The 23,361-nt window shown below is 31.3% G+C and overlaps 1 protein-coding gene and 3 pseudogenes across 4 annotated transcripts; all 4 read left to right on the plus strand.

The window, feature by feature from the left end:
- The first annotated feature begins 1,198 nt into the window (after positions 1-1,198).
- Positions 1,199-3,074, plus strand: LOC146932786 (tetrahydroberberine oxidase pseudogene; annotated as a pseudogene). The gene has a single exon (XR_015007269.1). The product of XR_015007269.1 is annotated as a tetrahydroberberine oxidase pseudogene (transcript).
- A 7,564-nt stretch (positions 3,075-10,638) lies between these two features.
- Positions 10,639-12,633, plus strand: LOC146932787 (tetrahydroberberine oxidase-like). The gene has a single exon (XM_085704528.1). It carries the CDS (start codon positions 10,647-10,649, stop codon positions 12,273-12,275), a length of 1,629 nt encoding a protein of 542 aa, XP_085560654.1. The 5' UTR covers positions 10,639-10,646; the 3' UTR covers positions 12,276-12,633.
- A 3,048-nt stretch (positions 12,634-15,681) lies between these two features.
- On the plus strand, positions 15,682-17,535 carry LOC146932788 (tetrahydroberberine oxidase pseudogene; annotated as a pseudogene). Its single transcript, XR_015007270.1, has one exon. The product of XR_015007270.1 is annotated as a tetrahydroberberine oxidase pseudogene (transcript).
- Positions 17,536-20,029: 2,494 nt separating this feature from the next.
- LOC146932789 (berberine bridge enzyme-like 8 pseudogene) lies at positions 20,030-22,041 on the plus strand (annotated as a pseudogene). Its single transcript, XR_015007267.1, has one exon. The product of XR_015007267.1 is annotated as a berberine bridge enzyme-like 8 pseudogene (transcript).
- The last annotated feature ends 1,320 nt before the right edge of the window (positions 22,042-23,361 follow it).

The following is a 23,361-nucleotide window of genomic DNA, read 5'->3' on the forward strand; positions in this document are numbered from 1 at the left end:
GTGTTTCATTGTAATTGGTTTGTGTGTTATTTAGAGCTGTTTTTATGTTTTTTGGTGGCTTGGCTAGCTCCCTCTTGTTTTTGTTTGATTATCTTGTCTGCTACTTCAATCAGCATTTCTTATCATTTGATTCATCATTACATTTGCATTTAAAAAAAAAAAAAAAAAAGTGGAACGAAGACTTAAACAATATCATATTTACTCATGCTATAAAACAAAATGAATTAGAGAATATTTAAGAACAATATGCTTTAATTAATCTTTATCATTTTTATTTAATTAAGGGTTAATTAAGTAAATGATCCCTATAAATATTCAGAATTTTGTTTTTAGTCCCTACAAAATAAAATCACACTTTTAGTCCCTATAAAATTTTTCATCAGCATTTTTAGTCCCTATAAAAAATTTTCATCATCATTTTTAGTCCCTATAAAATTTTTCCATCAACATTTTTTGTCCCTAAAATGCTTAAGAAAAATGTCATAGGGACTAAAAAAAAGTGTTATTTTATTTTGTAGGAACTAAATCAAAACTATGGATATTTATAGGGACTAAAAATTTAATTACCCCTTTAATTAATATGACCAATTGATAAACAAAAAATTAAACTATAATGGATAATAAGTTCGACCAAATGCGAATCATTTGAAAAAACCCAGGCTTAGAGCATTGACAACGAAAAATATGACCAATTGATTGTCCACTTTCTTTATTCAATGTTTGGAATGGTCTTCCTTCATGCTTAGCAAGTAGCACAACTAACATCTTTTTATAGTAAGCAAAGAGGACTTTTGATATAAATAAAAACCACTCAATCATTCAAAATGTCAAGGTAACGTCACGTGGTTGATTTTATTAATATAAAATAAAAACCACTCAATCATTCAAAATGTCAAGGTAACGTCACGTGGTTGATTAGGTAGTTTTTTTTGTCAAGGTAACGTCTAGTGTTAGAATATAAGTGGGATGTCCGGGGTTCGAACCCCGACCCCCTGCATATAATAATGCATTGTCCCTGCCAACTGAGCTATGCTCATGGGACTAGGTAGTATGTTTTTTATATTGAATAAATCATTTGCACTATGTGGCATATCATAGTACACTAACTTTTTATATTATATGCACTACTAAGTACCAATAAATATTATAACCTATAGAAACTCGCTTATAAATTTGAACATCATTTAATCAAAATCACAAACAAAAAATGACGCCTCTACGCTCATATTTGACAATTGTACTAATAGCAATTGTATTTTCATATACATCTTCTGCAATTGATACAAGTCCTCATGAAGATAATTTCCTTCAATGTCTCTATAGTTATTCACATAACTCAACTTCAATCTCTAAAGTTGTGTACACCAAAACCAATTCCTCTTACTCATCAATACTCAATTTTTCAATTCAAAACCTCAGATTTGCAACCAAAGAAACACCAAAACCCCTTGTCATTATCACACCTACACAAATTTCCCATATTCAAACAGCCATAATATGTTCCCAATACCATGGCATGCAAATTCGAATTCGTAGCGGTGGCCATGACTTCGAGGGTCTATCCTTTGTTTCAAAAGTTCCTTTTGTCATCATTGATCTCACAAACTTTAGAGAAATTGATGTAGATGTAGAAAACAAAACTGCTTGGGTTCAATCTGGTGCAACGCTTGGTGAACTTTACTACAAAATTAGCCAAGAAAGCAAAACTCTTGGTTTCCCTGCAGGTGTTTGTCCTACTGTAGGTGTTGGTGGACACTTCAGTGGTGGTGGATATGGAACCTTGTTGCGTAAATATGGTCTTGCGGCCGATAACATCATTGATGCTCACATAATTGATGTGAAAGGTAGGTTTCTTGACAAAGAAGCAATGGGTGAAGATTTGTTTTGGGCTATTAGAGGTGGTGGAGGAGCTAGTTTTGGTGTCATAGTTTCATGGAAGATTAAACTTGTTCAAGTTCCATCAACTGTGACGGTGTTTACTGTTCCAAGAACATTGGAACAAAATGCAACAAAGCTTGTTCACAAGTGGCAGTTTGTAGCTCATAAACTTGAAGAAAACTTAGCCATTAATATTATCTTGCAAAGGCTAGATTTAAATTCAAGTAAACAAGGTGAGCCAAAGTCAACAGTACTAGCTTTATTTCAATCCTTGTTTCTAGGAAGTGTAAATAACCTCTTACCCTTGATGGAAGAAAAGTTTCCTGAACTTGGTTTGGTTAGAGAAGATTGTGTTGAAATGAGTTGGATTGAATCGGTTCTTTACCTTTTTCGGTTTCCAGAAGGCGAACCACTTGAAACGTTGCTCAACAGAACACTAGCTGCAAAGGATAATTCCAAAGCGAAATCTGATTTTGTTAAAATTCCTATTCCTGAAACTGGTTTAGAAGGATTATGGCCTATGTTTGATGAAGATGGTGCGGAAGAGGTACTAATGGTATTGTTTCCTTATGGTGGCATAATGGATAAGATTTCAGAATCTGAAATTCCATTTCCACATAGATATGGAACCTTATACAAAATTCAGTATGCAGTGCACTGGCATCAAGAAGGTGATGAGGTGGAGAAGTTGCACATCAATTGGATTAGAAAACTTTATAGTTATATGGAACCTTTTGTTTCAAAGTCTCCAAGAGCTGCATATATTAATTATAGAGACCTTGATATTGGTGTGAATAACATTAATGGATACACAAGCTATAAGCAAGCTAGTATTTGGGGTGTTAAATACTTCAAGAACAACTTCAAAAGATTGGCAAAAGTGAAGACCAAAGTTGATCCTCTAAACTTCTTCAGAAATGAACAGAGTATACCTTCTCATGTGTCCAAGGGACGCAAATAGAATTTCTTGGAGCTCAAAAGGTCATAGTAATAAAATACAAGCTGCTTTGTTATTTCTCAATGATAGTTATCTTTTACATGTGTACTCTTTTAATTTATACTCATACTTAAGAAAGGAATGAATGAATGCTTATAGATTAGCAGTGGCAGATTGATAAGCTTATTGTAAAATGTTGAGAAGTATGGAAATTCCCAACAAATAGAAAAATAAAATGATAGAAAGGTTTATTTTGGAATTGATAGTATGAAACTTTATACAATTGATAGAAACTAAATTGTTTTCATAAGCAGTAACAAAAGAAAGACAAACAACGGATTGCATAAATGAAAGCTTCCCAAATTTTCAGGTAAATCATATAGGACCAAATTATTCTTTCGACAAATAGATAAAAAAAGTGAGCGAAATCAGATTTGTCATCACTATTAATGTATTTCTACGAAACATGAGCAAAATTGGTCCTCCGCTTTTAAGTTAGGGCTCTTAAATTAGAAACTGCAGCACACATGTTGCGAAAGAGAGGTCAGCTAGGTAATGGCCTAGAGCCAATCTTCGCTTTTCTTTCAGAAAGTTAGGAGAAATGCAAAAGGATTTGTTGCAGAAAATATGAGCAGAAAGCCAAAGAAAATAAAGGCAACATGTTCCTCATTAGAACCTTCTGAATTAGTTTCGTGAAAAGCCTTAATGACGGAGAAAAACTACTAATAGATTTGTCATTGGTTTGCCTAACTGGATTTTCGACAGAAGGGTCGATAGTTTCGTCGTCATGTCTAATACCTCAAACAACCCATCATGCCATATTGAAAATGAAAATTACTAGTGGTGCTGTTCCAAAAGAATAAAAAAGTTATAATTAAAGGCTTTTCGATTTTTCTTGTCAAAAGGGGATCTGATAGAATGCATATTTTTCTTGAAAACAACGGTATAATTCTTTCTCGGGTCCTAAATACAAAAGACAGTTGAATCAACAAAAGTTGTTTAGGACCGGAAGGAATAAGAAGGAAGAGAAAGCAATAATTTCTTTTCTTGGTTTTCAAAATTTGGGAAAGTTCCCTAACAAAAATTTGGCACAAGCTCCGGGGCAAGCATAGGACCAAGAAAAGCAAGGGATAATGAAGATTTCTTATGCTTGAAATGGTTGATTATCTAACTTGGTTGCCAAAGATATTTCTTTTTCAGAACTGGATCATTAAGCGCTAGTGGAGTGGTAGCAGTTAATGGTTGAGGAAATGTGATTGATGAAATCGTGATCTTGGAAGAAAGAGGAAGGAAGGAAGAAGAAGGGTTATAGCTAATGAAGTGAGATTAAAATCACAAAGACAATGGTTATTTATAAGGAGAAATTATGTGATTGCTTAATTTTTCATGTACAAGAAATTGATTGGTTAATTTTGTACGAGCAAGTGCTCTGTTGGTGGATAAGATTAAATTCAGAATTTTGGAAGTGGTTTTTAGTTACAACTTCAGTCTATTTAATGCTATTATTTGCAAAATGTCCTTAAATGAAATCAATTTCCATACAAAATTTACTAGTACTTAAAAGTAGTGGTTTGTTTAGGAAGTACAACTATGTTTTTGTTTACATCAAGAAAATTAATTAAATTTAACCACTTTTCTTAATCTATATAAAAATAGTTGTATTTCTCAAAAGTGAATTAGAGAGGTCTAAAGAAAAAAAGTGAACGGGGGACTTTGTCTAACATGCACAAGTAAAATGGTATTGCATCATGCACAAATATTTTTTTTACCATTGGATTAAAAAATCATATCATATTTGATTTAAATTAATAGTGAGATTTGTTTCACTTTTTTTTTTTTTTTTTTTAAATAAGTGAGATTTGTTTCACTTCAATACAATAGAATTGGCCAAAACATATGAAAAGAAAAGACGAATTGGCCAAAACATGGATATGTTGGATATGTTCTTGGCAAAATCACACCTTTTTAAAGAAAATAGTTTGAATCTGTAGGTTTATCGACAAGGGAACTTGAGATTCATTTAGAGCAGTTGATATTACGTACCAATAGCAAACGTGATCAATTGGTACCTAGCAAATAATTTACTTATCAGAAGTGGATTCAGGTGAACCAAACCTTTGGGATTATGTAGGGTAACTCTAAATAGTTACTTTTGGATTTAATGATGTAGGCCGGTTTACAAGGTTTACGATCTAACCTGCGTCAGGTCTAGGTCAAATTAGACCTTTTTCAAATAAAGATGACTGAGGACCTTTTAGAAATATATTATGTTAAAAAGAGCACGATGTAGATCATAAAATAACCTTTAAAACCTTTCAGTCTGATCTATTTAAGCAAACATTAATGATATTTTTAAAATTATTATTATATTAAATTTTGTACTTCCATAAGGTTCAAGGGATTAGTTTTCGTAGTTGCACGTGGAAGATACCCGGTTTGTTTTAAAAAAAAATTAAATTTTGTACTATTGATAAATTATAATTTTGTTAACTTTTTCTCTAATTTGAGCTTATTGTTCTACATTATTTTTTCACATATTTAAATTTAAATATGTTATTATAAACTAGAATTAAAATATGATATATGTGTCGTCAAATACTCTAAAATATCTTGTTAAATTATTTTTTTGAAAAAACAAAACTAGCCCAACCAAATTGACAACATGAAGAATCAAACACAAGATTTTGAGGAGGAGTCCTAAGCCAACACTACCGGACCAATCATATGAAATAATTTTTTTTTGGTCGAAAATATGAAATAGACTTTTAAATAGACTAATAAACCATATCAGACTTTCAAAAGATTAGACTTAAGCCTTAAATTTTTTACATATCGAACTTTAGTCTTGCAAATATTAGATTATTAAGGGTTCTAGCAGAAAAAATATTCAACTAAAAAAATAGTTAGTTGTCGAATTTCCTATAATTTTGGTGTATATTTATATTTTAAGTTTTGAAAAAAAAAATGAATTTGCTAAGGGTAATTTTGTTTAGCAAAAGGTAGTTAATTGATAGTTAATTATCGAGTTGCCTTTATAAAAACTATCGGAAAGATGGACTAATGTGTCCATCTATTCACTTTTTTTTTGTTGTATTTCGTTGTATATATATTTTACATAAACTTATTTAAATTCCATTTTTAATATTAAGTTTATTTTTTAGAGGAATATTAAGTTTATACGTTTTTAAATTTGAAATATAAAAATAATGTTCAACAAAGATGGGTAATTACTTTTCAAATACCCTATAATTATGTCGTGGATTTGAATTTAAATTTAAACTTAATAAATAAATTTCCTCAAAAAAAAAAACTTAATAAATAAATGATTTACTTGGGGTAAACTTGTTTAAAAAAATGTCTAACCAAAAAATAACTACATGATAGGTACTTCTTCAAAAAAAAACTACATGATTGAGTTGTTGACAAATACACAGAAAGTAGACATATGGATGGAGGAAGAGATACATATCAAACTACACACGCCAATGTTACATTTTCAATAACATTACTTCGGTTTAACTTGAACCGTGTGATATAAAACACTCACATACATTACACATCAACTACTTACGCTAGACTCCAAATACTTGATTATTTAGAAAACTCATAAGCCTAATCACTTGGATTATGAGTCGAAAAATCAGTTGAATTAAATTTTAATTTGTTGCAACTTGAAGAGAGTGATGAGAGATTAATTAAAGCATGTTTTTCTTTAGGGGATAAAGCATATGTTCTTTATATCTATAATATTTTTTGAGTCTTTAGTCCTCTTTTTTTATATAAAAAATTGATGAATAGAATAATTAATTATGCTTATTGAAATAGCAGACAAGATAATCAACATTAGAAACAGTAAGGGAGCCAAGCAACCAAAATACAATAAAACAACTCTATGAAACTTTAACAATAAATACAAATAAGTGAGACTTATGTGAAGTATAATTTAAAGACTAAATTATTTAGCCTATGCAATTTCAGACACCAAACTAATTTAAATGATGTCACTTTGGAATAAGTGGCTTAGACTCCAATTGTCACATATATATTAATAATTTAGTGCATACTTTCTCTGATTTTTTTTTTTGGTACAAATTTCTCTGAATTGGATTGTGATGTTTCAACGATAACTAATAATTAAATATGTTTCTAATACAAGATGTACGGTCATTTATCTGTTTTCTTAATTTATGCAACTTTTTTAATGGTCTCCGTGCATTGCATGTTTAGCAAGTAGCCATAACCACTTCTTATTCAAACCAAAGAAACTTTATTTAAATAATAAAATGTTTAGCAAGGAGAATTTTCTAAAATTGAAAAAGTCAATGATTAAAATTTTGAAGCTAGCGTCACATACTTGTGTACCTGTCTACATAGTAGATTTAATTAGCACACTTTAGTTAATCACTTCTCTATTACTACTGGAAACTGTTTATAAATTTTTAGCATCATATGCACAAAATCAATAACAAAAAATGGTGCGTCTAAACTCGTATTAGAGGTGGTAGAGGAGCAAGTTTTGGTGTCGTAATTTCATGGAAGATTAAACTTGTTCAAGTGCCATCAATTGTGGCAGTATTTGCTGTTCCAAAAATATTGGAACAAAATGCACAAAGCTTATGCATAAATGGCAATTTGTAGCAAATAAACTTCATGAAAACATAGCCATTAATATTGTCTTGCAAAGGCAAAATTTAAATTCAAGTAAAAAAAAAAAAATTAGTCTATAATATTATCCCTATGACGCTCACATAGCACTATCAGGTTTTTATTCTACTGGTTAGCTTAATGCCCCCAGATTTCTTTTCTTTTTTCATATATAAATTTGCACACTTAATTAAAAAAACAATCTTTAAAAATGATTAAATTAATGTTAGCCTGTATTTTCGACAGACTCAATAAATACAGTCAATTGAAGTTTGACTTTTTTTTTTTTTTTAAGCAAAAGGGGTGCAAATCAAATGCAACACCCTAAGTAGGATAAAATAAAAATAAGAAATACAAACACCTGGGGGACAAAAAACCTGACCCAGACAAAAAACAACCCCAAAGGGTAAATAAACACCATAAAGCTCGAAACAAATCTAAAGATAAAGATAAAACTCTCGACATGCATGGAGTTGTTGAAGATTTCGACAGATTGTGGGACTTAGAAATATTGAGGAAACTGGAGGATAGCAAGCTCGACAAGAGAAGATTGGGCTGATAATGGATAAGATCCAGTAACTGCTGTCGAAGGGAAGAAGAGTTCGAAAAATAAAGAGACGTTGGAAGCAGTAATAGTTAGATAAGATTGTACAATTAATTTTCTTAGTATAAATAGAAGCGAGAAATTAGTAATAATTCAGTTTTAGTTACACTCAGAATACTATTAATATTCTAATGTAAAACAATCTTCAAATCCAAAGAGAATTGAAGATGTCGAAGGATGCAAAGATAAGTAAATGTAAAGAAACTGAATTTAAATTGTATTGAATTGCAATAAAAGTTGTTTACAAGGATTCATACATTGACTTGTTACTAATTTCTCGCTTTGACATGGATATAGTTCGAAAAATAAAAGTTCGAAGGATGAAGATTGTTTTCCTTTTTTATTTAAACAAACTTAAAAACACCATGAACATTCAAGCATTTCTGAGAAATATTAACACACATATGTCCTGAGATTCCTGGTTGATCTTGCAAGTAATAATTTTATTAATCAGTGCTTGTTTACCAAAAATCACAGTAAACAATTAACCAATGTGTTTTAACAAAATATGAATAAAATAATTAAAATAATAAAATGATATTTTTTTATTTATAATGACGTTTCTTAAAATACATGAGTTCACAAATAGTTTATTGGTTCGTATAAAAATAATTTACTTTATAGTTAAAAAACAATTGTATCAAAAAACTCTTCAATATTTGCCATGATACCATTAAATACTTCTTTGGAAAAAGTTGGCAATTTTGGGTGTGCCTGTCGTATTATGTGTCACATATGTGGGATGTTATTAAGTGTTTTGAGGTCTATTGAACAAGCTATATTTGTGAGTTTGATACCTGTTTTTGTTTAGTAAAATACATTTTTAGTTACTCTAAATGTAAATTATCAAGTTTTGTATTTTGTAGTCATAAAAGAAAATCGCATTTTTTGATTCCATACAAGTTATTCTACAAGAAGTTTTACTCTCTCCCTTTTTTTTAAAAAAAGTCTGTATCTATATATATATATATATATATATATATATATATATATATATTTTAAATAATTGTTTGCATACACAAGACTATTATAATTTTTTTCATCAATGGAAGGCTTGAATTTTTTTCCTATAGCATGCATTCCCACTTGTTTCTATTGAAAAATCATAAGCCTAATCAATTGGATTAAAGTAATGTTGCAACTTGAAGAGATTGATGAGAGATTTATTGATGAATCAGATTAGTTTTTTTTTTTTTTTAAGAGTCAGATTAGATTGTTGTTATCTACTCTCTAATTTTATTTTATTTTTGGTCAAGAACTACTCTCTAATTATTTTATTTTATTTTTGGTCAAGAACTACTCTCTAATTAATTGTCTTAACATGAATAAATACGATATTGTTCGAGTTTTCGGTCCTCTTTGTTTTTTTAATAAAAATGCAAATGCAGTGATGAAAGGAATACTTAGTACTAATGTCGATTGAAGTAGTAGCTAGACAAGATAATCAAAAACAAGAGGACGCCAACTACCACAAGCCACCAAAAGACATAAAAACATATCTAAAATTAAATAGTAAATTGTTTAAAGACTAAATTACATATCATGTGAGTGACTCAACAACAATTCCGAATAAAATTACATAAGATTAATTTACCTAAAGTATAATTTAAAGACTAAGGCTAAACTAATTAACTAGATACCAATTTGAATTAAGAGGATTGGCCCAAGGGTACAAGTTGTGTTCTCTCCAATTGTCATTTGCATACAATTAAACTAATTTTTTGAGTCTTTTTTTATGCATTGTTTCTACCATATTTTTTTGTCTCTGGATCTGATTATGATGTTTCAACAATAATTTAAATTAAATATACTTCTAATATATAACAGTCATTTATATATTGAAATAAGAAGCGTGATTCAAATTAATAATTGCAGTAAACTTAAAATTCGCTTTGTTTATTCAACTTTTTAGAATGGTCTTCCTGCATGTTTAGCAAGTGTAGTATCAACCACTTCTTTTAGTCAAAAAAAAATCAACCTCTTCTTGTTAAAATCAAATAAAAATATTTATTTTAATGAAATTGATAGAAACTCATACCTTGTATGATTGACCGGGGTTTTGTTTTGTTTTGTTTTTTATAGTAAGCAAGGGGACTTTTCTAATATAAAATGATTCAAATTCTAAGCTTTAGTTTCACGGGATTGACTTACTTATCTACTATGCATGTTGGATTTAGAATACTTTAACTAGTTGGAATTTCCTTATAGAGAATTTATGAAAACAACTTTGGTAGTTTATAAATTATTTTTTCAACTTATTTTCATATGCTCTCTACGATTAATCAAGTGATTTGACTTAAGTGATTAAGAAGTTCTACTAATGACACATTGTTCAGAAGAACTTGAGAGAATTTATTTTCATTTGCTCTCTATGATAGCTTATGAAAACAAACTACGACTTATATGAAAAACACAAATTGTTTTTTTAGTTTTGTTAGAAAAATAGTTTTTTTTTTAACAATTAGATAAATCACAATTATGCAATAAGTGTTTAATTTGTTAATACATAGATATTTATCTTCGAGCATGTAGAAACCCGCCTATAAATTTGAAGCATCATATGCACAACATCACTAAATAAAAATGATGCCTCTAAGCTCATATTTGTCTATTGCACTTATTGCTATTTTATTTTCATATGCATCTTCTGCAATTGATACTAATACTAATGAAGATAACTTCCTTCAATGTCTTTCTAGTTATTCACATAACTCAACTTCAATCTCTAAAGTTGTGTACACCAAAACCAATTCCTCTTACTCACCAGTACTCAAATTTACAACTCAAAATCTAAGATTTGCATCCTACACAACACCTAAACCACTTGTCATCATCACACCTCTAGAACCTTCCCATATTCAAACAGCCATAATTTGTTCCCAAAATCATGGCCTCCAGATTCGAACCCGTAGTGGGGGCCATGACTTTGAGGGTCTATCCTATGTTTCAAAAGTTCCATTTGTTGTCATTGATCTTGTAAACTTCAAGGAAATTGATGTAGATGTAGAAAGCAAAACTGCTTGGGTTCAGTCTGGTGCAACACTTGGTGAACTTTACTACACAATTAGCCAAAAAAGCCGAAATCTCGGTTTCCCAGCTGGTGCTTGTCCTACAATAGGTGTTGGTGGACACTTCAGTGGTGGTGGCTATGGAACCTTGGTTCGTAAATATGGTCTTGCAGCCGATAATATAATTGATGCTCACATAATTGATGTGAAGGGTAGGTTTCTTGACAGACAAGCAATGGGTGAAGATTTGTTTTGGGCTATTAGAGGTGGCGGAGGAGCAAGTTTTGGAGTCATAATTTCATGGAAGATTAAACTTGTTCAAGTTCCATCAACTGTGACGGTGTTTACTGTTGCAAAAGCATTGGAGCAAAATGCTACAAAGCTTGTTCACAAGTGGCAGTATGTGGCAAGTAAAATTGATGAAAACATAGCCATCAATATTGTCTTTCAAAGGATAAATTCAAGTAAAAAAGGTGAGACAACAATTCTAGCTATATTTCAATCCTTGTTTCTTGGAGGTGTAGATAAACTCATTCCCTTGATGGAAGAAAAGTTTCCTGAGTTGGGTGTGGTTAGAGAAAATTGTATTGAAATGAGTTGGATTGAATCGGTTCTTTACCTTTTTCAATTTCCGAAAGGCGCATTACCTGAAGTGTTGCTTAACAGAACACTGGCTGCAAACAGCCCAAGATTTATTTACAAAGCAAAATCTGATTTTGTGAAAACTCCTATTCCTGAAAATGGATTAGAAGGAATATGGTCTTTGTTTCATGAAGATGGTGCCAAAGGTGCAATGATGATATGGTTTCCTTATGGTGGAATAATGGATACTATTTCAGAGTCTGAAATTCCATTTCCTCATAGAAAAGGAAATTTATACCATATTCATTACCAGGTTGATTGGCAACAGGAAGGTGATGAGGTGGAAAAACTGCACATTAATTGGATTAGAAAAATTTATAATTACATGGAACCTTTTGTTTCAAAGTCTCCAAGAATTGGGTATATCAACTATAGAGACCTTGATATTGGTGTGAATAACATTGATGGTTACACAAGCTACAAGCAAGCTAGTATTTGGGGTGTTAAGTACTTCAAGAACAACTTCAAAAGATTGGCAAAAGTGAAGACCAAAGTTGATCCTCTAAACTTTTTCAGAAATGAACAGAGTATACCTTCTCTTGTGCCCAAGGGACACAAATAAATTAATTTGAGTAGCTAAGGTCATGAAAATAAATAAAAAAATAAGTTGCTTTGTTATTTCTCTTTTATATGTGTATCTTTTCTTTATAAATAAAGGTTTAGGGGAGTTGGGTCTAGAGCTAAGGGGTAATGGCTTCAAGGGTCAAAGAGCATTTTTAGAGAGATAGTTACATATTACATGCCAACAAGGTCTTCTTCAATCGGGAGCAAGATTTCCACATCTTTTTTGGATGAGTATCTGATGCTGCATTCATGAACCCCTAGATATTCTATGTGTATATTTATTTTTAAGTAAGATGTTTGTTTACTTTTACTTAAAACAATGATACTTGAATAGATTACTAAAGTTTGGTGTTAAACTTGACATATGTTTGTGTTTATTGAAAGGATTTTGCTGCGAAAACTGCTGGTTACATCCCCTATATTCCTAGTTAACCCTTTCACACCATTTAATCAACAAATTGGCCAAAGAACGCCTATAATTAGCCGGTAACAGTTGCTACAACTTTCGAGATACATGCTCAAACTTTGAATGATATCACAAGTTAGCTAAACTATCGGTAAATTTATCAGTTTCTCGGAAAATATGCTTAATTTTGACCTCCTAATCCTCCCTCAACATCTTCTGATTGTGAAAAACAAGACCTCACTCATTAGTCGCACTTACATCCTTGCCTCACAAACAATCAACTACATTAAATTTAGAATTCATATGAAGACCCTCTTATCATCTACTCCTATGCTGGTCAGAGTTATACAGAAAAAATTGGACAAACCTCCAATTTAAGCACCATTTGCATCCATTAACACCCCTCCAAAACATGCTAACCTAGACTTTTGATGAGCAGCACGATCAATATCGATATGAACGCATCCTGGCAGAGGCAGGTTCCACTTGATACTCATACACGTCTTCATCTTCTTCGTTGGTTGAAATAAGGCAGCATCGTTATGGTAGTCACTCACTTGTTTGAGAACAACAATCCGAAGTTTGTTACGTAAATTCTGGGATAAGTATGTTTAAGTAAATTCTGTCCAAGTACACTTTTGGTGAGATTTGAGAATTTGATAGAGTTTGGGATAATTTGCTATATTTTGGCTTTTTAAAACCTGCCATGGAGTGTTACTTAGAATTATGGGATGAAACTATAAGCTGTATTCCATGCTCTATTGTAAACATTTTGAGAACTACATAAGTGTTTATATTGTTTACTGTTTTTATGCATTTCGAATTTCAGTTTGTTTGAAAAAAATATATTTGACCCGCAGTTTTTTAGAATTAATCAAACTGCTCTTATAACATGTTGGCTGGGACCACCTTCATGTTGTTCAACCATCGCAAGTCCACGTCTCCAGCTATGAGACCACGACTTGGAAGGCAACTGTTCCAGACTGGATCAAGGCCCAATCCTAAAGCGCGAAGGACCAATAAAGATTCTGATCCAAATATGGATCGCCTACTCCTACATAAGGCTGCAAAACAGAGAAAGGGACCCGGAGCAATCTAGGTACTCTTATCACAATCACACGATTACTGGGATTATATGTCCGAAAAGGCGCAACCGCCGAACAACCTCCTCCTTACGTGGAAACTTAAACCGTCTATAAAAGGAGTCACCCACTCTAAAAAGGGAACTTCTACGGTACACACTCACAAATTTTAGTGTACCGGTACTCTATTTCACAAAATTTATAAATTAACGATCACTTTTATGAAATAAAAAGGTATTTGTCAATATTTATATTTTAGAAAACATAATTTCATAAGAAAAACATCATTTCATTGTTTATAAGGATCATATTAAAATATTTACATTTTGTCATAAAAAATAATCAATATTCATTGTTATGAGTAATAAAAATTCGTAAAAATTAAATTTTATTTTGTTGAAGCTTTTGGTAAATAAAATTTAAGTATTTTAGTTGTCAATGATAGAAAATAATTATTTTTCTTCAAAAAAACAACTCATTTATTATTAATTTTACGACTTGGTGTACCAATACACCCAAATTTATTGGGTGTACCACAGAATTTGCCCTCTAAAAATTGTGCACATTCTCATTTTAAAAAAGCCTCATAACAGGGTGGCACTTTGGTGACATTAATGTCACCGTGCCATTGCATCTGGACCACAAATTGCCATTGCCATGCATCTGGACCACACAACACATCTAATGTCGTCCAATGTGTGGCCCAGATTTAATGTCACCGTGACATTAATGTCACACAAGTATTTCCCCTCATAACACCTCAAGTTTTTATTACAAGTACATCATTTTGCTCCAGTGAAAGACAACCGCATCCCACCTACTTTGGTCGTCGTCCTTACACTTGAAATGTAATAATTTAAAGACTAAACTAATTAATTAAGCGGATTGGATTGAACCAAGTTATATTCTCTCCAATTGTCAATTGCATACTTCAAAACTATATTTTTTGTGCAAGTTAACTCTTTGTTTAAGCTTTGTTTTAAACATATTTCCTTATCTCTGAATTGGACTATGATGTTTAAACTAGAATTAATACTTAAATATGTTTCTGATAGATGAGTTCATTTTTATATATCGAAATAAGAAGCATGATCTCAATTATTACTATTAGTTGCAGACTTGCAGTTTATTTATATGACCAGTCGATTGATCGCTTTCTTTGTGCAAATTTTTAGCATGGTAGTAAGTAGCAACAACCACTTCTTTTCAAATAAAAAAATGATTTCAATGAAGTTAGGAAAACAACAAAAGAAAAATCCCATACCATGCCGGCTTAGCAGGGAGGACTGTTGTATAAAATTGAAAAAGTCAAGATTCAAATGTGTAGTTTGACGTGCTTGACTTGTCTACCATTGTAGTTTTAGCATACTTTATTTAAGTATGTTTGGATTAATTTATGTGAATTTACTTAGAAGATAAGCGTTTGTGAAATTTTTTAGAAGAGTTTATGCAAACAACTTTTGACAAGTTCATAAGTTGTTTTTTCAACTTATTTCTATAAGATTCCTAGGATAACTTATGATAACGGTTTATACTATATGAAAACAGATTGTTTTATCCTATTTTTTTGTAAAATAGTTTATAAAATGAAACGAAAAAAATTATACATAAGCACTTATTTGATAAGCGGTTATGCTATAAGTGTTTAGTTTGTCTATCCGCTGTAGATTTACTCTCTACACCCACGAGAGTCTAAACTCTAGCACAAGTGGTTGGTGCGAAGTTTATAAAAAGGAAACAAAAAAATATATACATAAGCACTTATTTGATAAGCGGTTATGCTACTGCCTACAAGCGCTAAGTTTATAGATTTCAATTCCAAATTTTATATATATATTGTCTACACCGCCATATACCAATAAAAATTAGAGCTTATAGTGACTCTTATAAATTTGAAGCATCTTATGCACAATACCAGACTAACAAAAAATGATGCCTCGAAGCTCATATTTGTCTATTATACTAATTGCTATTTTATTTTCATTTACCTCTTCAGCAATTGGTACTACTACTAATGAAGATAATAACTTCCTTCAATGTCTCCATAGTTATTCACATAACTCAACTTCAATCTCTGAAGTTGTGTACACCAAAGCCAATTCCTCTTACACATCAATACTCCAATTCTCAACTCAAAATCTCAGATTTGCAACCAACACAACACCAAAACCTCTTGTAATTGTCACACCTCTAGAAATATCCCATATTCAAGCAACCATAATCTGTTCCCAATACCATGGCCTACAGATTCGAATTCGAAGCGGCGGCCACGACTTTGAGGGTCTGTCTTATGTCTCTGAAGTTCCATTTGTCGTCATTGATCTCATAAACTTCAGAGAAATTGAAATAAATGTACACAAAAAAACTGCATGGGTTCAATCTGGTGCAACACTTGGTGAACTTTACTACGCAATTAGCCAAAAAAGCAAAACTCTAGGTTTCCCTGCAAGTGTTTGTCCTACTGTAGGTGTTGGTGGACACTTCAGTGGTGGTGGATATGGAACCTTGTTGCGTAAATATGGTCTTGCAGCCGATAACATCATTGATGCTCACATAATTGATGTGAAGGGTAGGTTTCTTGACAGAGAAGCAATGGGTGAGGATTTGTTTTGGGCTATTAGGGGTGGTGGAGGAGCAAGTTTTGGTGTCATAGTTTCATGGAAGATTAAACTTGTTCAAGTTCCATCAATTGTTACTGTGTTTACTGTTCCAAAAACATTGGAACAAAATGCAACAAAGCTTGTTCACAAGTGGCAATTTTTGGCAAGTAAACTTGATGAAAATATAGAGATGAATATTGTCTGGCAAAGGGTAAATTTAAATTCAAGTAAAAAAGGTGAGTCAAAGTCACCAGTACTAGTTTTATTTCAAGCTTTGTTTCTTGGAGGTGTAGATAAACTCATACCCTTGGTTCAAGAGAAGTTTCCTGAGCTTGGTTTGGTTAGAGAATATTGTATTGAAATGAGTTGGATTGAATCTGTTCTTTACTTTTTTCAGTTTCCAAAAGGTTCTCCAACTGAAGTGTTGCTTAACAGAACACAAGCTACACTTGATATTTTCAAAGCAAAATCTGATTTTGTGAGAATTCCAATTCCTGAAACTGGATTAGAAGGCATATGGCCTTTATTTGATGAAGATGGTTCCAAAGATGCAATGATGATATGGTTTCCATATGGTGGCAAAATGGATAATATTTCAGAGTCTGAAATTCCATTTCCACATAGAAGTGGAAACTTATTCATGATTCAATACTCGGTTCATTGGCATCAAGAAGGTGATGAGGTGGAAAAATTGCACATAAATTGGATTAGAAAACTGTATAGTTATATGGAACCTTTTGTTTCAAAGTCACCAAGAGCTGCATATATTAACTATAGAGATCTTGATATTGGGGTGAATAATAACAATGGATACACAAGCTATAAGCAAGCTAGTATTTGGGGTGTTAAGTACTTCAAGAATAACTTCAAAAGGTTGGCAAAAGTGAAGACAAAAGTTGATCCTCTAAACTTCTTCAGAAATGAACAGAGTATACCTTCTCATGTGTTCAAGGGACACAAATAGAGTTTTCTGGAGTGGCAGAGGTCATAATAATAAAATAGTAGCTGTTTTGTTATTTCTCTTTTATATGTGTATTTTTTTTTTTTTTTGTTATAATAAAAGTAAATTGATTTTTATGTGTGTGTAAAACATCAATCCTACAGGGGTTTAGTTTGTATTTGTATTAATAGTACTATATAATATGAGATATATCAATTATCATATATGGATAAGTCACACTCTAAACTTTTATTCAGTGTTCTATATATAGTACTAAATTGTAATACAAAATATTTCTAAATCATATGCAAAAGAAAAAATAGAAGCTCATGAAGGGAAAATATTAACATGGGAAAGGTGTAAATTTGGAAGTCTCATAACAATGAGACAAACATAACGAAAGAAGGGTTTACCTCTGCAAAAAAAAAAGTAAACCAAAAACAGAACGTAGTATAACTGATTTTTTAGATTGTGAGCTTGCTCACAAAGAAACTCATTATCATTTGCAAAGTAAATGATAAAACAAATGAAAAGAGAAACCTCAAAACATGGCCGAAAAGAATCATCAAAGAGTGTTTGTGCACTTTACTACCGTCGTAGGTATTTTAGTATTTTTGGGGCGTTAAAGAGCATTTTTTTAAGTTAGAAGAGCAATTTTCTACGACTAAAAGTCTAACACCCTTATTTGTCTCTTTCGGTACCTAAACGGTGGATTAAGTTTGGGGTTTTGTGTTTACTGCTAATTACACCCTCCTTCATCTTCCTAGTTACACCTAGTCATCATTTCACCAACAAAATGCACACCTTTTAAGTCCTTCCATAGTTTTTCTTTAAACTCCCCTGGTATTTTCGGAAATAGTTTTCTCCGATTTTCTACGGTGTGAAATATACACCACTAAATGTATTATCTTTTCTAATTTTAAGTTTTCAACATCTATATTTTTAAGCATTAATTTTTTTTAAAGGTTGATATTTAACTGCACCCTGCAATCACCGCAGATGATCCATTCCTAATATTTTCTTTCAACAAATTTATTTAGTCCCAGTCCTTAAAAGTCCTACAAGTGGAAGGTCTAAAAATAAAAAATAACGAATTTATAGTGAAAAAAAACTGTTAAAATAAGCTTTTGATCGTTATAAATACATCTTTCATGTGTAGTCTCTTTATATAGTATCGCTTTAACTTATTTTAATGACGAGGATCAAATTTATTGATCAAAAAATATTCGATGGATCATTGTCTGAAAAATAAATATCTTGGATGTAAGTAAAAATTCATTTACAAGATTGATCTTTCACAACAAACAATTTTACATACTCACCTTGAGGATCAGGATCGAATCTTGAATCAAATTGTAAAACGACTTGACTATCTATTATTTGTGTCATACTATGTTGGTGAAGTGGTAGAATTTGACTTAACAATACTTTATCTCCTTCTTTCAAAAACAAAAAAAAAAAAATACTTCATCCGCCCTAATAATTGACCTACTTGATCGTCCCAAAGTGTATAAATGAAATAGAGAATAATATTTTTACTAAAATACCCTTACCATGTATTGATCTATTTGTTGGTATCATAAATACAAGGGTTATGCTAACAAGTGCTCTAAGGATATTTGTTAAAGAAACTAAATGTAGTTTGTTTGGATTGAAATCTACATTTTTTTTACTTTTAAAAAATTAAAATCACAATTTTTCACCATTTACTAATACAATTTTTCTATTTTTGTTTCATTAATCAATGTCTTAAGAACACTCTTTAGCATTTTCTTAAATACAAAATAGAAAATATTGAATTTAGAGTGATGTTAGTAATATTAATTAGAGTGTACAATAGAAAAGAAGCGATTAATGCTGTGTTGAAAAATGAAAATGTCAATTATTTTTGAATGGAGGGAGTAAAAATAGATAAATTTACAAAGATTTTCTACTAGATTTGAGAAGTTCTCTCAAATACTTTTTAAAAAGTTCTTATATATATAGTTTTAAAAAATAGTATTCCCTCCGTTTTAAAATGAATGTTACTTTAGCACAAATAATTTGTTTCAAAATAAATGTCAGTTTTACTTTTCAATGTACTATTAATTACTCTCTCCGTCCTAAATTATAAGCAAAAAAAACTCATTTTCTTTGTCCCAAATTATAAGTAAAAAAGACCAACTTTTATCATATTTAATTATGTTTTTCAAAAAATTATCTTTTCCAAAGGAAAATTAAATGCAAAGTGCATTCAATTTACTCTCTTTTTCATTTTCTCTATAATCAACTACCAATGAAAATTGTTTTTACATCTTTCTATAAAACTTATTTCAAAGGTAACACAAAAAACTACGTTACAAACTACTATGTTTTAGTTTTATTAATAAGTGTGATTTTTATTTTTTTTTGCTTATAATATGGGACGGAGGGAGTACTTTTTTTCAATTGTACCCTTAAATTATTACTATGCACACAACTTCCAAAGTATCATAAAGGAAAATGCACCAATAGGTAATAATGCTATTTTAGTAAAAGTGTCATGTCTTTAGACAATATTATTGCATTTCTTAATATATGTGTAACAACCTTAAACGACATTCATTTTGAAACGGATCTTTTTAAAAATATTGTTTGACCTATAGGTTATACTAGCCTATAGCCCTTTTTGTACGATAAACTAACAACATTTTCAAAACATTAAAATCGCTTAGCGTATTTATTACTTTCCCATTATCTTCAAGTAGTTGACAGTTAAACACAGCAATATTTACTTGTTTCACAAGGACTCTCTCTTCTCTCAATCAACTTACCATCAAGATGCATACAATTGGTGCATCCCTTGTTCCATTCTTCATAGTATTCCACATTCTAGTACCAGTGTCTTCTTCAGATTCTGTGATCCAACATAATGATATTAATACCAATAATACCCTTCTCCAATGTCTTTCTCTCTATTCAGAACCTTCTAATCCAATCTCAGAAGTTACCTACTTCCCAAACACACCTTCATATTCACCCACCTTAAACTCCTACATCAGAAACCTTAGATTCAACTCATCCACTACTCCAAAACCCGTTTTCATTCTCACCCCATCTCATATCTCTCACATCCAAGCATCAATCATATGCTGCAAAAAATTCAACCTTGAAATCAGAATCAGAAGTGGTGGTCATGACTATGATGGTCTTTCTTATGTTTCAAGAAAACCCTTCATTGTTCTTGACATGTTCTTGCTTAGATCAGTGGTTATTGACTTAAAAAATGAATCTTTATGGGTTGAATCAGGTGCTACAATTGGTGAAGTTTATTATAGGATTGCTGAGATTAGTGGTGTTCATGGTTTTCCAGCTGGGGTTTGTCCTACTGTTGGTGTTGGTGGACATTTTAGTGGTGGGGGGTATGGTAACATGATGAGAAAATTTGGGTTATCTGTTGATAATATTTTGGATGCCAAAATGGTTGATGTTGATGGAAGAGTGCTTGATAGGAAATCAATGGGGGAAGATGTTTTTTGGGCTATTAGAGGTGGTGGTGGAGCTAGTTTTGGTGTTATTGTTTCTTGGAAGATTAAGTTGGTTTCTGTGCCTGAGATTGTAACTGTTTTTAGAGTTGAAAAAACATTGGAACAAGGTGGGGGTGATGTTGTTCATCAGTGGCAAAATGTTGCTGATAAGATACATGATGGGTTGTTTATTAGAGTTGTTGTTAGTCCTGCTAAGAGAAAGGGGAAGAAAACGATTAAGGCTAAGTTCAATGCTTTGTTTCTTGGAAATGCAGATGAGTTGCTTGATGTGATGAATGAGAGTTTTCCTGAATTGGGTTTGATTGGTGAGCAATGTATTGAAATGAGTTGGATTGATTCAGTGTTGTTTTGGTATAACTATCCGGTAGGAACTTCGACTGATATTTTGCTTGAAAGGCATTCATCAAAAGAGAAGTTCTTGAAGAGGAAATCAGATTATGTGCAGAAGCCGATATCGAAAATTGGGTTGGATGGTATATGGAAGAAGATGATTGAACTAGGAAAGATTTCACTCACATTCAATCCTTATGGTGGGAAAATGAGTGAGATTTCTGAGGTGGAAACACCATTCCCACATAGAGCTGGTAACATGTTTAAAATTCAGTACTCAGTAAATTGGAAAGAGGAAAGTAATGATGTTGCGAATCAATATTTGGATCGGATTCGGAAGCTTTATGATTACATGACACCTTATGTGTCAAATTCACCAAGAAGTTCGTATGTGAACTATAGAGATGTTGATATAGGTGTCAATGGAGAGGGGGATGTTGGTTATGAAGAAGCTAGTATTTGGGGTAAAAAGTATTTCAAAGGAAACTTTGATAGGCTTGTAGAGGTAAAGACTGCAATTGATCCAAGCAATTTTTTCAAATATGAACAAAGTATTCCATCACTTGCATCTGAGATTAGTGTAATGGCAGAATAGAAGCAGCCATGAAAGAGTGTATCATTGTAAGAGGTATCTTGAAGCATGTTAATATCATGGAAAACTAGTTTAGACCCAGATTGAAGTATGTCATAATATTTGATTGGTTAGAAAAGTTAGAACATTATTTATTCACAAATTGTATATTCCCTGCTTTAAGGGACTTAGTTCATCTGAGTTGTAAGCTGAGATGGCCAATGATGTATAGATTAAGAATTTGGTGTTGTAGCTAATGTCATTAGGCTGTAGATTGATGCTTTAAGCAAGATGATCCTCTAATATAATTTATTGAAAGTTTTAGACAACTTGTTTAGTTTGTTTTGACTAAAACATGTATGCTCATGTTGTCTCATTTGTTTTAGAAAAATTAAAGAGTAGGGTGATATAAGATTGCCCCATTTCAAGTAACAACATTGCCACTTAAAACAAGTTTTGGTCTTTCTTCTGTAAATATCTTTAAAAGTTCAGATGAGGTCGAATAAAAGAGTTCACTAGATATCAGGATTTGGACCTAAGTTGTTGTAAATTGTGTTACAAGTTATAAATTAGATCAACTTTTTAGTTCTTTCTTTGGTAAATAAGCACGCGCGCGCATACACACACACATATATATATATATGGGGCTGTTAACTTGTACCCACCTAAAAACACTAAGGTGCAAGTTAACAAGCTGCACCTACTAGTTATTTACCAAAACACCCATGTTTTTCTATTATAAACAAATATTATTTATGCTATTTACAAAAATGTTATTTTAATTAAAATAAAGTTTAATAGAGACAAAATGGTGTTTTAGTAAAGTACAAGTAGGTGCAAGTTAACAAGCTGCACCTACTAGTTATTTACCAAAACACCCATGTTTTTCTATTATAAACAAATATTATTTATGCTATTTACAAAAATGTCCTTTTAATTAAAAATTATTTATGTTATTTACAAAAATGTTATTTTAATTAAAATAAAGTTTAATAGAGACAAAATGGTGTTTTAGTAAAGTACAAGTAGGTGCAAGTTAGCAAGCTGCACCTACTAGTTATTTACCAAAACACCCATGTTTTTCTATTATAAACAAATATTATTTATGCTATTTACAAAAATGTCCTTTTAATTAAAATAAAGTTTAATAGAGACAAAAGGGTGTTTTAGTAAAGTGCAAGTAGGTGCAGCTTATTAACTTGCACCTTAGTGTTTTTAGGTGGGTGCAAGTTAACAGCCCCCTGTGTATATATATTATCTTCCTTGGATTATTTGTGCACATCAAATATTTTTAACAAAACAATCTAGTGTATATCAAGTGTATCATGAGTTAGCTAAAATAATCTCTTACGTTAAAATGCTTCGTAAACATTATCATATTAGTCGTCGATATACGTTGTTATTGATACTTCGGTTCTTACAAGTATTTACCCTCATGAATTATTTTAACCAACAACTATTTTAAAATTTTGATACATTGATATATCACCATGGTTACTTGCTTTTAAGTACCAAAACAACCCTTATCAAATACTTCATCCAGTCACTGTTATAAACAAAAGTTGACTTTTTAGGTTCGTTCAATAAATGATGCATATAGTCTATATTTATACTACATACATCATTTATTCAATTAATTTAAAAAGTTA

Source organism: Medicago sativa, chromosome 4 (genome assembly GCF_051527215.1).
Source record: "Medicago sativa cultivar Bolivia chromosome 4, Bolivia_mono, whole genome shotgun sequence".
Taxonomy (NCBI): Eukaryota; Viridiplantae; Streptophyta; class Magnoliopsida; order Fabales; family Fabaceae; genus Medicago; species Medicago sativa.